Consider the following 14,159-nt stretch of genomic DNA (forward strand, 5'->3'; position numbering starts at 1 on the left):
AGTGGTTACGATACTCTCGATCGAGGGGTCCGAGGTTCAAACCCCAGGCACGCACCTCTGATTTTTCAAAGTTATGTGCGTATTATAAATTAATTATCACTTGCTAAGCGGTAAAGAAAAAAACATCGTGAGGAAACCTGCATACCTGAGAGAATATAAAAAAAATCACAAAAGTATGGGAAGTCTACCAATACGCACTTGGCCAGCGCGGTGGATTATGGCCTAATCCTTCTCATTATGAGAGGAGACCCGTGCCCAGCAGTGGGACAATAATGGGTTGCTGATGATGATGATGTCCTCCACGGTTCGGTTTGCACAGACGTTCTTGCCGCGAACTGTAAGATGTGGAATGATCTTCCCCCTGAGGTATTCCCGGAGCGCTATGACACGGGGCTCTTCAAAAAAGGTGCAAAAAGAGCTCTCATACAAGGCCGGTGATGCATTGGCGACTCTTCTGGTGTTGCAAATGTCCATAGGCGACGTTAACTGCGTTCCATGAAGTAGTACGTCTGCCTAATCGTTAGGTTAAACAATAAAAAAGCAGCCTACAAGAGAGGCATTATTAGTAATCCTCAAAATAACTTAGATTCCCTATGTCGTATTTTCCCTGTACCAAAACTCCTTTGACATAGTGCATAATACAGTACTGCCATTTTTATTTATTATACTATAGAAAATTACTGAACGCACAAAAATATATATTCTGCGAATTAATTACCATCGGACTTACTTTACCTACATATGTAATTGAATATGGACCCAAATCAAACGGATATTACAGTTTATAGCTCAGACCAAAAATAATAAACTCGGCAAAATATTAGGGCACACCAAGTCCTCTGCCAAGTGCGAATTGGTAGATCTCACACACCATCGAGAACTTTTCAAATTCTACCAATTGTCCCACCTCACACATCCTTGGGAACTTGTTTATAGAATTTTCAGGCGTGCAGATTTCGGAGCGATGTTTTCCTTTAACGTTTTATCAAGTAATTAATTTGTAATATAAGTGCGTATTAAAAAAAATGAGGAAAATTTGCAAATTTTTCTTCATTAAACCTAGGTGCATGCCTGGAATTTAAACATCAGACCCCCCCGAATAAGGCGTTGTCTATCTTTTCTGATCTCAGGTCCATGGCTTACCACTCTGAAACCTTTTAACGTAGCAATTACTGTTTTGTTTCGGGTTTGATTTGGTTTCTCGGAAGCCACTGTCTAAATTCGATGAAATTTTGTGCTTACATAACGTTTTACTGTCCAAGTTCGGCTCGGCTCGGTGACGGTGGCGGTGGACAAACAACGTAACGATATAACCATTATACGTAAGTAAGTACACACTAGTGATTAGAGGTGTTATACCTATATCTCCGCTATTCGATTGCTCTTGCTGAAATCTTCAACCAGAATGCCGCTCTCTGTTAACTCGAGCGCCGCCATGATATCATCCCCACTACGCATCCTCGCTGCATCTGTGTTTGAACTGTAGTATCATATTAGTAATTTATTATTTTAAAGTACTACATTTTTTTTTTATAATATAGGAGTAGCTGACGAGCATGCAGTCCACCTGATGGTAAGTGGCTACTGCCGCCCATGGACATTTGTAATCAACCCCATATAGGATTAGATATTCCTACCTGAGGTCGGCCACAGATGCGCAGCTACCCCTGAGGACTAAGCTGGAACGCCTCGGAAAAGTCTGTCTCCCTTACCACACCCTTCAAACCGGAACACAGCAGCGCTTAACACTGCTGTTATTAGGTAGAAATAGGTGTGGCGGTGTTGCCGCCGGAGTCGAACCACAAAGGGTTCTACCACCTACCACCACACCACAAAGGGTTCTAACTCGAGCGCCGCCATGATATCATCCCCACGACACATCCTCGCTGCATCTGTGTTTGAACTGTAGTATCATATTAGTAATTTATTATTTTAAAGTACTACATATTATTAAAATGCGATATCGTTAACATCCAAGCTTCTTTTTAACGACGATAATAAGTAGGTAACGTGCATACACTGTACCAGTAGCACTACCATGAGTTGGCATAGAAACGCCACTATAGAAATTGTAAATAGAAAACTATTGTCATTTTGCTAGTGAATAACATAACTACTATCGTTACGGTATTTCTTGACAACGTCTGTCAAATTAATGACTCATGGGACCGAATTTGTATGGCAATAGATCATAATGACATTCGCTAGCGATTTGATTTCGATAGGTTTTTTTACGTTACGAGTGGCTCACACTACGGAATTTAGTTCTACCAGTAACCACCAGAGGCGCTGTACAATTTTTCATACATTTATTTTACGCAGTCGCTAGCGAGTAATACTTTTGTAAACTCATGGTAGTGCTACAGGGATGTCAGACTTCATTAAGATGTAAATTACAGTAATTAACTACACAAAATGGCTGACAAGCTACAGTTAACGCTGTGATAACATACTTTAACTTTTAACAATGTTTAAATCTATAACATTACTTAAAAACGCCTTTTATTTAATTACACACTTTTATCTCGTATTTAGTGTCATAGGGTATTGTTTAAAAATTCTTTCTAGTGCTCATTTACGTCACAGATGTAATTTGTGTGCAAAAAGTTAATATTTCTAATTCGAGACGACAGGACAAAAAGACGACAGAGAGGTCACCATACCAGTCAGACGCACTGGTTCCGGGTTCATTCCCCGGCTAAGTAGAAATCTAAATAATGAATTATAATTTCTGTTCTGGGTATGGGTGTTTGTTCCTTCGTCTATGTATATGTCTATGGCAAAAACGATACAGGGAATCCTAGTGTGGGGCTGTGAATGTATAAAGTCTTTTTCACCTTTGTTTAACACGGAGAAATCCTCATGGATTCGCTTCGACCTTACTTTGGACTGGTTGGACTCTTACAGACTAACCACCCGGGAGAGCAGCGACATGTTGGACTCTTACCGACTAAACCTCGCCGTTCTTAACGCCGGTGCCGGTACACATGAAGCGTTATAATTACCTTCGTGGCCCGGCAACATCTACCGGCGCTGGTTGACGCCAGGCACGTGCTGAGAGGGAGAGACCACTCTTAGTATATTTTATGTGATACGTCTGTCTTTTATGAGATGAGCAGAGTATACACGACATTTCCAGACGTAATGACCAGAGTTAGATTCTGCCCCCAAATCTGTACCCTTGCCATGAGTTTTACGTTTTGACAAATATGACTGTTTTGGTATTTGTTTACGTATTGGCCCATACAATTTCCAAGTTCTGATATAATCCGCTAGGGGCACTGATTGGAATTTGTATGGGCAAATACGTAAACAAATACCAAAACAGTCATGTTTGTCAAAACGTAAAAACTCATGGTAAGGGTACTGCTCCCGTGAGCTCATAGCTCAGCGAAAGCCGCGATAAGAGTGAGATTTTCACGGAAAAATGACATGAATCATAAAAATGACATTGGCTTGATACTTAGAAAAATCAGAGTTTTCTAAGAAAAAAATACCTAAGAAGATCTAAAATAAAGCAACTCTTTACTGATATGATACATGACTAAAACAAGATAACCTTAATCCCAAATAAATCTGTGACAAATCTGAGAAACAAAGTCTTTTTATCTTTTATCTTTCAGACAGATGATAAAGTTGATAAAGTTTATCCACTTTCCTAAAAGATAATCAATGTTGAAAGAATACATTCTCAAAGTAAAAATAAGAGAATTCGGACGGTAAAAAGATAATAAATCTTCATGTTGAGAAAAACAGTCATATTTGTGGGGTCAATGAACCCGTTTTGGGTTTATTCCAGTTAGGGTTTAATCCAGTTAATTAAAAATGTCCCAAGAATTTGCAAGTTTTATGAAGCCCTCGCTACATTTATTTTGTTTATGTTACTATGTCTTGAGTGCATTTAAACATGTAATGTAAATATATTATTGTTATAGAAATCTGTATCTATCTATACATAATCTATATATAATGTAACCCAAAAAAATTAAAGGTGATAGGAGCCCTTTGTGGTTCGACTTAGGGCCACAGATGTGCCTCTACCAAGGACTAAGCTGGAATGCCTTGGAAAAGTATGTCTCCCTTACCACATTCTTCAAACCAGAACACAGCAGCGCTTAACACTGCTGTTATTAGACCGAAATAGGTGTGACTGCGGAGTCGAACCACAGAGGATTCTACCACCTTCGTCTGCTTCTGCTATATTAAAAAAGAAAAACCCTTACCATCTAGGCGACTGTCCACTCCTTTTCTCCACTAAATTATCCACCACTGTACACACTATCACACTATCTCCACTGTGATATCAAAATAGTTCTTTAAAAATAGAAAAATCTTTATAATATGTTCAACTTTAACATTTTAGAAGTTAGATATAAATCCTATCTAGAAATTTACATAACATCTGTAGCATACCATTGTGACCTTTAGGGTATAGGGTATAGGTCGTTAGCGATCGTTAGGCTAAAAAGAAATCCTGAGGTCACGGTCACTTAATGCCCTTTTTCAAACCTGACAGTTCAGTTTCCTGACCAGATTTATGACATTCTCTAATAATAAACTATTTGTAATTGAGACCAATAAATAGTGGTTTAGATTTTGGGCTATTACGTGGCTTGTGGTTATAACCACAAACTTAAATTACTATTTAGTCTCTCTACTATGTCCGCGCCTTCTCATTAGAACCTTCTAATTCCAAGATTCAAATCCCACGGAACTCTGAATTTTCGAAGACAAGACAGATATTTGTGGGGTCAATGAACCCGTTTTGTGTTTATTCCAGTTAGGGTTTAATCCAGTTAATTAAAAATGTCTCAAGAATTTGCAAGTTTTACCCTCGCTACTGCTATGTAAGGTCCAAGATTCAAATCCCACGGACCTCTGATTTTTGAAAGTCATGTGCTTTTAAGAAAGTATCAGTTTAAACAAACTTTCACCGTTCTTTAACGGTGAAAGAAAATATCTTAAACATATATACCTACCTAAGAATGAAACACAGCATCGCTTAACACTGCTGTTATTAGGTAGAAATAGATGTGACGATGAAGCCATCGGAGTCAAAACACAAAGGATTTCGATTTCGAAACCATTTAAGAGAAATATTTAATAAATTATCACTTGCTTTAACGGCGAACGAAAATATCTATGTACATACGTGAATCTACATACCTGAGAAATCTGTAAAAAATCCCTATGTTTGTGAAATTATGTAAAGATTTTCACTTTTATTTTGTAATAAAAGAGTAGCAAACGCAACCACAATGAGCATGTAGTCCACCTGAGGGTTTGTGGTAACTACGGACATCTGTAATCAACCTCGGATAAGATTAAAATCCTAATTCCCACCTGAGTTCGGCCAAAGATGCTGCCCCTTAGGTCTAAGCTAGAATGTCTCGGAAAAGTACGTCTCCCTTACCACACCCTTTAAACCAGAACACAGCAGCGCTCAACACTGCTTTTATGAGGGAGAAATAGGTGTGGCGGTGTTGCCCCCGGAGTCGAACCACAAAGGGTTCTACCACCTTCAAATAGCCTAAAGTTTCTCAAGTTAATTTCTCTTTTTGAAACCAGTAGCCTGTATGTTGACGATAAACTTGATATAACTTTACCTCATACAGTTTGGAATCAAACTTTTGTGTATAAGTTGTTACAAGAACTTCAAGTGATTTCTGAAGACTTTTGAAAGTTTTTTCGAACTATTTGTAAGCTTCTTCAAACAAGGTTTAGTTTGACGTATTTCGGTTTTCTGGGAAACTTAATCGGTTTTACAATTTCTGAGAAAAGAAAGAGTTAAACAAGATTTTCGGTTCGTGTGCGGGCGTCATTGTAATTAATTCAGTTTTCCTTTTTCGTTCGAGATTTCTGGATAAGTCTAGATAAATACTGTTAGTATAAAAATTAAAAGTAGTTGATACCTACGCCTTCTTCTATTTCTTGGAGAAATATATAGGATGTTTTACAAGGGAGGTCCAAATATTGAAATTAAGAAACCACGGCATGTATTTTGAAGGAGACAAAATCTCTAATAAGAATCTTTTAGATTATTTTAACAAAAATAGATTAAAAAATGTATGACATTATTTATCACTGCTTAATTACACAAATAAATGTTGTAATTCTGTGTCAAAAATAAAAGTATCATTTTTCAAAAAAAAATAACATAGCCAAGGTAAAAACACTTTCGTTTCCTCAAACGAAAAGTCATTTTCCTTCTACTGCAGGAAATTGCGCTGAAAGGAAATTCCACGAGAGACGTAATGCTCAAAGGGTTTCTTCTGACATGTCTGTGTTTTCTGGCTTTTGGTTCCATTATTTTTGTTGCAAAGATGCGTGTGTGTTTAAAATGTTTATGAAATTATATTTACCTTTTTCATATATTCAGAACTATAAGGTAATTTTATGTTTATAAATTCTATACTGTTTTAACTTTATGTTGTGGCAACTTCCCACAACTCGTCAAAAGATAGCGCTACACGTTTCTGAATCACGTTATTGAAGTTTTCTCAATGACTTGTACGAGTATATATAAAAGTACATGATCCCCTTCTCTCATTCTTTCCTTTTGTATGTTCTCCTTTCTCTTTTTTTTTTCATTTTATTTTATTTCGTATTTTTTATTATTATTATTTTTAGTATAGTTGTACCGCCTTTAATTATTCTGCACATCCCTAAGGTTGACTGGGAGAAAATACTATTTAGCATTAAGTCCGCCTTTTGCACCACATTGTTTTTAAAATGATCAATAAAGAGTAAATAAATAAATAAATAAAAATGCCCGTACATTTCCCCGTACATCACGTAGCCCAGCGGGAGATCTCCCATTACCAAATATAATTTAAGTAATGAGAATTATTATGTCCCTTTCATCTTTGTATTACTGAATACATATGATTCAATAGTAGAACGTGTTTTCGAAATGATATGGCCAAATGAAGCCAATAATTATGCTATTGAAGGTAAGATACAAGATACTCGTAGCCTGTATTTTTTATAATATAGCATTGGCAGACGAGCATGTAGTCCGCCTGATGATAAATGGCTACTGCCGCATGGCATACATGGCATGGACATCTGTAATCAACCCCAGATAGGGTTATATTTCTACCTGAGAACGGGCACAGATGTGCCGCTACCCATGAGGATTAAGCTATGACGCCTCGGAAAAGTATGTCTCCCTTACCACACGCTCCAAATCAGAACACAGCAGCGCTTAACACTGCTGTTATTAAATTACCTATACCTTAAGTTTCTCAATGATATTTTCAAGCTTTCATAACTAAATGGCCCTGAGGCTAACTTCTTCTCAATCTGAGAGGCAACAGCCCAGCAGTGGGACACTAGACTAACTATTTGACTACCCGCGTAGCGAAGCGGTCCCCATATTGTTCTGACGAGGAAAGAGTCCCGGGATCGATCTCTGGCTAGACAGACACCTAAATAATCGATTTAGATTTCCGTTTCTGGATCTAGGTGTTTGTTTAATTATTATCTGTTTGTGTGTCAATGGCACCCATGTCACAGGCAATCCTAGGGTAAAGTGAAGAAAGCGTTTTATGACCCTAGTAGGTACTAAATACACCTGTTACTACTACGTTTTCACATCGATAAAATATCAATAAGCCATTAGTAAGGCTTTCGTGACCTTTACACGTCACTGGGCGTAAACGGATCCTGGCAGAGGGGTGGCCACGGTGCTTGCGTCACGCGGCTGCGACATGCGGCTGCGTCAGGCGGCTGCGTCAGTTGCTCTATTTTACCATTTATACTGGTAAAACATACAATGGTCTTTGACGTGGAAAGTCTTGTGTAATTTATGTGGTAATCGCGTATTTATTTGATTGTTTATGCATTTTTTATGCAAATAACATTAATAAAATAAAACTTGTAACTTCTGAAAGTAATTTATCCTCAAATGTACAAAACCTATATGCTAGTGGTTGAAATTTGGCCTCTTAATTGAGGAGTCCCACATACGAATTCAAAACACACCTATGATTTTTCTGAGTTATGTGCGTGTTTATAATTAAGTAAACATTTTTGTTAAAGATCTGTTAATATAAACCAACACAATTATTTAAAAAAAAATCTCAACATTATGTGAGATCTACTAATTTGGCCAGTGCGGTAGACTATGGCTTAATAAACCCCTCTCACTCTGAAACCCGTGCCCAGCTGTGGGACAATAACTCCTTGCTGACGGGGTACCATATGGCCGGATACACGAAGTTAGTTTAATAAAAACAGAGCCGCAATTGACGCAAGCCGCATGCGACTAACGCAGAAGCCACAAGGTACTGGGGTCGATAATTATTCTGTTTTGAAGAGAAACCTTTCATATTAAATTAGTTTGTCAATTTCCATCAATTTGTTATGAAGTCTAATTAATAAGTTATTTGGCCTTGCTTTTACAAAACCGTTATTTACGTAGCTTAAATAAATATTTTATGATTATGCTTAAATATTTTTTTATCATTTAGATACTCGCGAACAATAATTATCTACCTAATAACTCGTCGAACAATGACAAATATGTAAACGCCGTTTCGCGTATATATTCGCTGTGAAAGCTCTACATCCCGCGGAATACACGAACATCGTAGCGATCACCGAATACAGCCGCGGAAGCGTATTTGCACATTGTACTCGCGCCTATTCGCTTATACTCGGCAAATATTTCCGTTGCAAATAATCTTAAAATCCATTACATAGAATTCGGAGCAAAGAAAATCAACATTATCCTCACAATAAAACGAAGTAATATGATGCGTACTCTATTCCACCTCACACACTATGTCGTGGGTCTGCTTCGTGCCCGATAGACCCAGAACTTATTCAATTGGTGTTTGTTTCACCGGGGATTGAATCAAAAACCGTCCGTACGAGGAATAAAAACAACATAAAGTACTATTTTCTTAAGGTATAGTCCGTGCCAAAGTACTAGTCCGCTGTGAAGTTGTTGCGAGCAGGTGTAGTCATACATTGCTATGGCGACACGATTCATTTCTATATTCAGAACGGACTAGCAGTCTTACGCGGTCTCTACTAGTCTAATATATTTTACTGCGCAATTCAATTGCACAATCACTTTAATCATTTTAATAGTATTCAATGTTTACTTCCTTATACAATTTGTTTTAGTAAAAGATAATGTTCTAACTAAATAAGTGATTACGGTATGACTCAAAATGAGTCAAATTATCAAAACCGGACAATTGTCCATGAAGGTGACTGTACGGTCACGTGTATTGTTGTTTTTGTATTGTCGTGTGAATGTCGTTAATGCCTTTTAGCGCATGGAAATAAAAGTGTTGTGTAAATGGCTCTTAAATTTTATAATACACAAACATACACACAAACTAGACATTTTTTGTATATAGGACAATACAGGAATTGTGAATAGTCGTAAATATTAATAAAGTTATTTAATTAAATCGCTTTATGTGCCAAAAATGTCATAAAGGTCAAGCCTTTAATATTCATGGAATATCTATTTTCATTTTCCCAAAAAGACCTTGTTGGAGTCACCACCGCCACACCTATTTGTGCTTAATAATAGCACTTTAGAGCAGAGGGCTTTTCCTACAGGACACATTCCATTCTAGTCCTCAGGTAGCAACGCATCTGCGACCGATCTCAGACCGAACTCTACCACTATCTGGGGTTGATTATAGACGTTCTTTGGCATCAGTTGCCACTCACTTTGCTACTTCTATAAAATAAAACTCCTATTCTACGTGTAATATTATTTTTTCTTTCTTTCTTTCTAATAACACAGCTCAGTGATCATTGATGCAAAAATTAAAAAAACATCTACTACGTACTAGTAATTAGCTTTTTAATTAAAAGGGTGTTATAATTCACGTAATTAAATGCAAAGTAAGAATGCAGTTATTGAACCAGAACACATCTGTAATCAACCAAGCGACTTTGGAGTAAACATATTTAGGGTTCCGTACAAAAGGGGTAGAAACGGAACCCTATTACTACGACACCGCTGTCTGTCTGTCTGTCACAGGGCTCTATCTATTGAGCCGTAAATGATAGACACTTAAAATGATGCCGCTATTACAATAAATACTAAAAATAAAAAGGGCTGGAAATAAATAGTACTCGCTCTACAAGTAAATGTCATTTTTCGTCGTATTTAGGGTTACGTCCCTAAAGGGTAAAAACGGAACCCTATTACTAAGCCTCCGCTATCTGTCTGTCTGTCACAGAGCTCTATCTCTTGAACCGTAATAGATAGTCACTTGAAAATTTTACAGAGTATGTATAACGGTGGCCGCTATGACGACAAATACTAAAAATAAAAATACTTGAAAATTAAATGGGGGTCACCATGCAAGAAGCCGTTCTTTTTGGCGTTTTCAGCTTTATCTCTTGAACCGTAATAGGTGGACAGTACCAATTTGCTCTATGCGTTTACTTCTGTGGCTGCTATAATAACAAATACTAAAATAATGAAGTTGATTAAAAATAAGAAATAAACTAAAATTTTGGCGTACGGAATGCTCTGTTTGCAAGTTCGACTCGCACTTGGCCAATTATTTTACATACATTATATTATGTTTCTGTGCGATAGGTATCTTTACGTTGATAGTACTGAATATTTATGAACTCAATCATAATTTGATTGAGAAAAAAAATCAATCGAATTTTTTAAACTCTACATTTTTTTTCTTAAGGCGGTATGTGTAAAATAAGGAATATCGGTAAAACATAATTATGTCGGTGTATGTTACTATGCCTTGTAATAGCTACCTAACGTTTTCTACCGAAATATATTTATTTTTGCATTCAAAATAAACTTTTAGAGAAAGTCCCAAAATGAAAAAGAATTTTACCATAATTCACCACATTATCAAAGAAAAGGTTGGTAGACTTTATACACCTATAATATCACTATTTATATACATTGATGTCGTCCGGTTGTTTTCTGCAAGTTACGCAAAATTAAATAAAATCAAATACACACTCAAAGTATAAAAATCCGATATAGTGTGATATCGCCTTCGAATTTGAACCCGAACCTTCAGAGCGAAAAACCGGAGTTGATGCCATTGGGCTATTACCGTTCATTCTCTTGGTTTTATTGTTATTAAAACATAAATGTACACTAATAGACGATAATATTTCGTTCGAAACAATAAACGCCTATTAGTAAACACGGTCACCTATTTCCGCTCGTATTTCGTCCAATTAAACAGATACATAATTCCGCACCCCGTAATGTCAGGCGATCCAAATATAGCATGAAAACCCCACCGCGAGCGGTCAGTGCGTGCGCCCCAGACTGTGGTATCGATCCCACCACCGTCCACCACTCCCTCGCTCCACTTCTTGTCGCTCACTTCTAGTCGGTCATAGCCCCGCGACACGAAATCATGTTACACACACCGCGTTCCAATTAAAAAAAAATAAACTGTCACCTGTCAAAATTCCCGCGCAACGTTCGGAAATTGAAAACTGTCAATCGATCACGTGTTTCGGTGAATATTTTTTATTAGTGTCGCGAGTGAGCCAGCAACACCTCGTCTAATTGCACGATGATTCATTGCCCTCGTTCGGGATAGACATTATCTCAATTTACGGCATCGCGTTTCATAATTGCGCTCGGTAGGATAAACTGTTGAAATTAATATGATATTTAAAACGAAAACTAAATGAAGTGTCGATGAACGAGACAGCCATCGCTCCGGATTCGAAGCCTTTCGGCTTTCTAGTGCTTTCACCGTAATAATCTGTCTAACAATAGGATGCAAAAAAGGAAATTATTATCAGCCGCCTATCAGATGCAAATTATCACGCCACTTATCTAGCAGTCCCCCTAGATAGAGCGGGACGGGCGATGCGGGCGTCTCTGTCGGCACACTAACCCGATCGAGCGTAATATAGTTTTCTTACTGTATGTAACAGCTGATTTAGTCATTACCGGCGACGTCCGAGAGGTGTTTGAGCGATGGTGAAGTGAAAAATGCAAGATTTGCATAGCGCCGCGTCATAATAAAGTGGCTAGTGGAGTGACTCAGTAGTCGACGCCGCAGCCGCGCTCCGGACACCGGCAATTACGTTTTTCTAACGGAGTTTCTAAAAAATACCGCACTAGAAAGAAAACGAAACGAAACGATTCACCTCGACTTATTTTTTTCGAAATTTCATCTTTTATTCTTAGCGATTCGGTTGACGATATTGAACGAAGTGAGAGTGAGATGGTGTCGTGATTAACTTTTCTTTCTCTTTCTGACAATGGAGAGAAGCGTTTTGGCGGACACGAGGCACGTTCATTGGGCTTCTGAAGTGAGTATTTTTTTTTGGCTGAATGTCCAATGACCTTTGACCTTAGTTTGCGTGCGAAAGCAAGGCGACGGCGCGGCGGCCATTGCCGAAATCGAGGCATTAGATTACTGTGACCGCACTGCAATTGTGTCAAAATATTCGCAATCCCTGTATATTTTATTAAAATAACACTTTGGTAAATCTTTTATTAATATTGGTTGTCTGTGATCGAGAGACTACGATATTTTACGGTTTTACAGTCTAGTAGATTTAATTCAGAGTTTTTATAATCTGTATAGTGTATCCACTGAGAAATGGCCACTGAAGCCTCTGAAGAGGTAAGTATATAAACATTTTTATATATTGACTGACTTATACAATTCTCAACCAAATATTTGTTTCTCAAAAAACCTATCTTCAAAACAAACATGTTTTATCAATTTTCGCATACTTCAGATATTTATTTAGTTGATAAACGAAAACCTATGACGTATAATCACAGTTTTTATCTACCACAGAGTAAAAATAGAGAATAAAAACCAGCTATTGTTATGGCTCGTGGTTTTTGTGCTAACAATAGGTATCACGCTTCACTTTACATTTTTTACAAGATGGTGTCCAATTTGAATACCGTGATACAGCCTGTAATTTTAGTTCAAGTTTTAATTTTAAGTTTTTTGGCTGGTCAAAGATTTTTTCCTGTTCAGTTTGAAGAACCAATCCCGGAAATTGAATTTTATAGGAAATCGGGGTTTTACATATAAGTTCTACTAAAATATGATTACCAGATTAAATTATCAAATACAAATAGATATTATACTCCTTGTTCTTGGATTTCATTTCGTGTTATGATTAAATGCACGTAAAAATGTTTCATAGTCCGGACTTTTGTAGCAGTATTTTATCGTTGATCTATATATACATTTTTTAGTTATAATTACTTGGATGATGAAAAATTTATGAAATCTTTGCTCATTGCTCAAAACTGGCCCTGAAAAAAGAACATCCTGGTATATACAGAATACAACCTGGCACTGCACTACCATACACCCAAACATTTCTATATAAAATAATTGTCTTAAATAGAAAAAGATAAAAAAATATATTTCTTTAGCGCAATTTTCTTTAATATGTATGATACATGATACCACATCAATCCACAAACAAATGTACGAACTTTGAATTTTAAAGAGCAAACAAATATGTTTTCTTCTGATGTATGGAGCCAACACCATACTCATAAATTCACTTACAAATAACTGATTCAATTCAATTCATTCATAAATAAGTTCTGATCGAACACAGACACCCAAATATTGTGTAACTGTGTGATTGATATATATTATTGATAGTAATGGAACAGTGGTATGGATTTGGGTCAATCTGTAAGATTTCGGAGTTCTAATCTGTAGCGAATGACTCTAAATTTCATGTTGACTATATTTTTTACTACTTTTTGCCCGCGGCTTCACCCGCGTTTAAAAGAAAATAACATGACATACTAACATACATAAAACTGAAATATCATTCATTGGAATGACAGTGGCGCCATCTGGTGAAAATTGGTCGTACCTACTCTGAAACCTTCGTGAGCTCTTGGACAATAACTTTGCTAAAGATCATCACTTGATCAAATGCAAAGTTTACGATTCAATCCTTACTAATATCGATTAAAATAATCCAGTTTTTTGGTCCAAAAGATCGATTCTCCGATTAATCGTCTTAGATCGCCATCCCTAGTTCCCGTGGGATTTCCGGGATAAAAACTATCCTATGTCCTTTCTCGGGTCTCAGACTATCTTTGTACAAAATTTCATTAAAATCGGTTCAGTGGTTTAGGCGTGAAGTAGAGACAACCAGACAGACAGAGTTAATTTTGGATTTAT

The 14,159-nt window shown here is 37.1% G+C and overlaps 1 protein-coding gene across 6 annotated transcripts in view; it reads left to right on the forward strand.

Annotated features, from left to right (window-relative positions):
- LOC140754677 (uncharacterized) overlaps positions 1-14,159 on the forward strand; it is a 126,909-nt gene that overhangs the window by 55,806 nt on the left and 56,944 nt on the right. Inside the window, exons 1-2 of one of the 6 annotated variants that reach the window (XM_073089715.1) lie at positions 11,354-11,486; positions 11,914-12,294. The exons of 4 other annotated variants lie outside the window; for them this stretch is intronic. In XM_073089715.1, coding sequence (XP_072945816.1) covers positions 12,244-12,294 — 51 coding nt within the window. In that variant the 5' untranslated portion in view covers positions 11,354-11,486; positions 11,914-12,243. Of the gene's footprint in view, positions 1-11,342; positions 12,295-14,159 lie in introns of those variants that run through there. One more of the 6 variants, XM_073089714.1, reaches the window with a different exon arrangement.

Source organism: Epargyreus clarus, unplaced genomic scaffold, assembly GCF_041222505.1.
Source record: "Epargyreus clarus isolate Ecla_fem2 unplaced genomic scaffold, WU_Ecla_fem_2.2 ptg000031l, whole genome shotgun sequence".
NCBI lineage: Eukaryota > Metazoa > Arthropoda > Insecta > Lepidoptera > Hesperiidae > Epargyreus > Epargyreus clarus.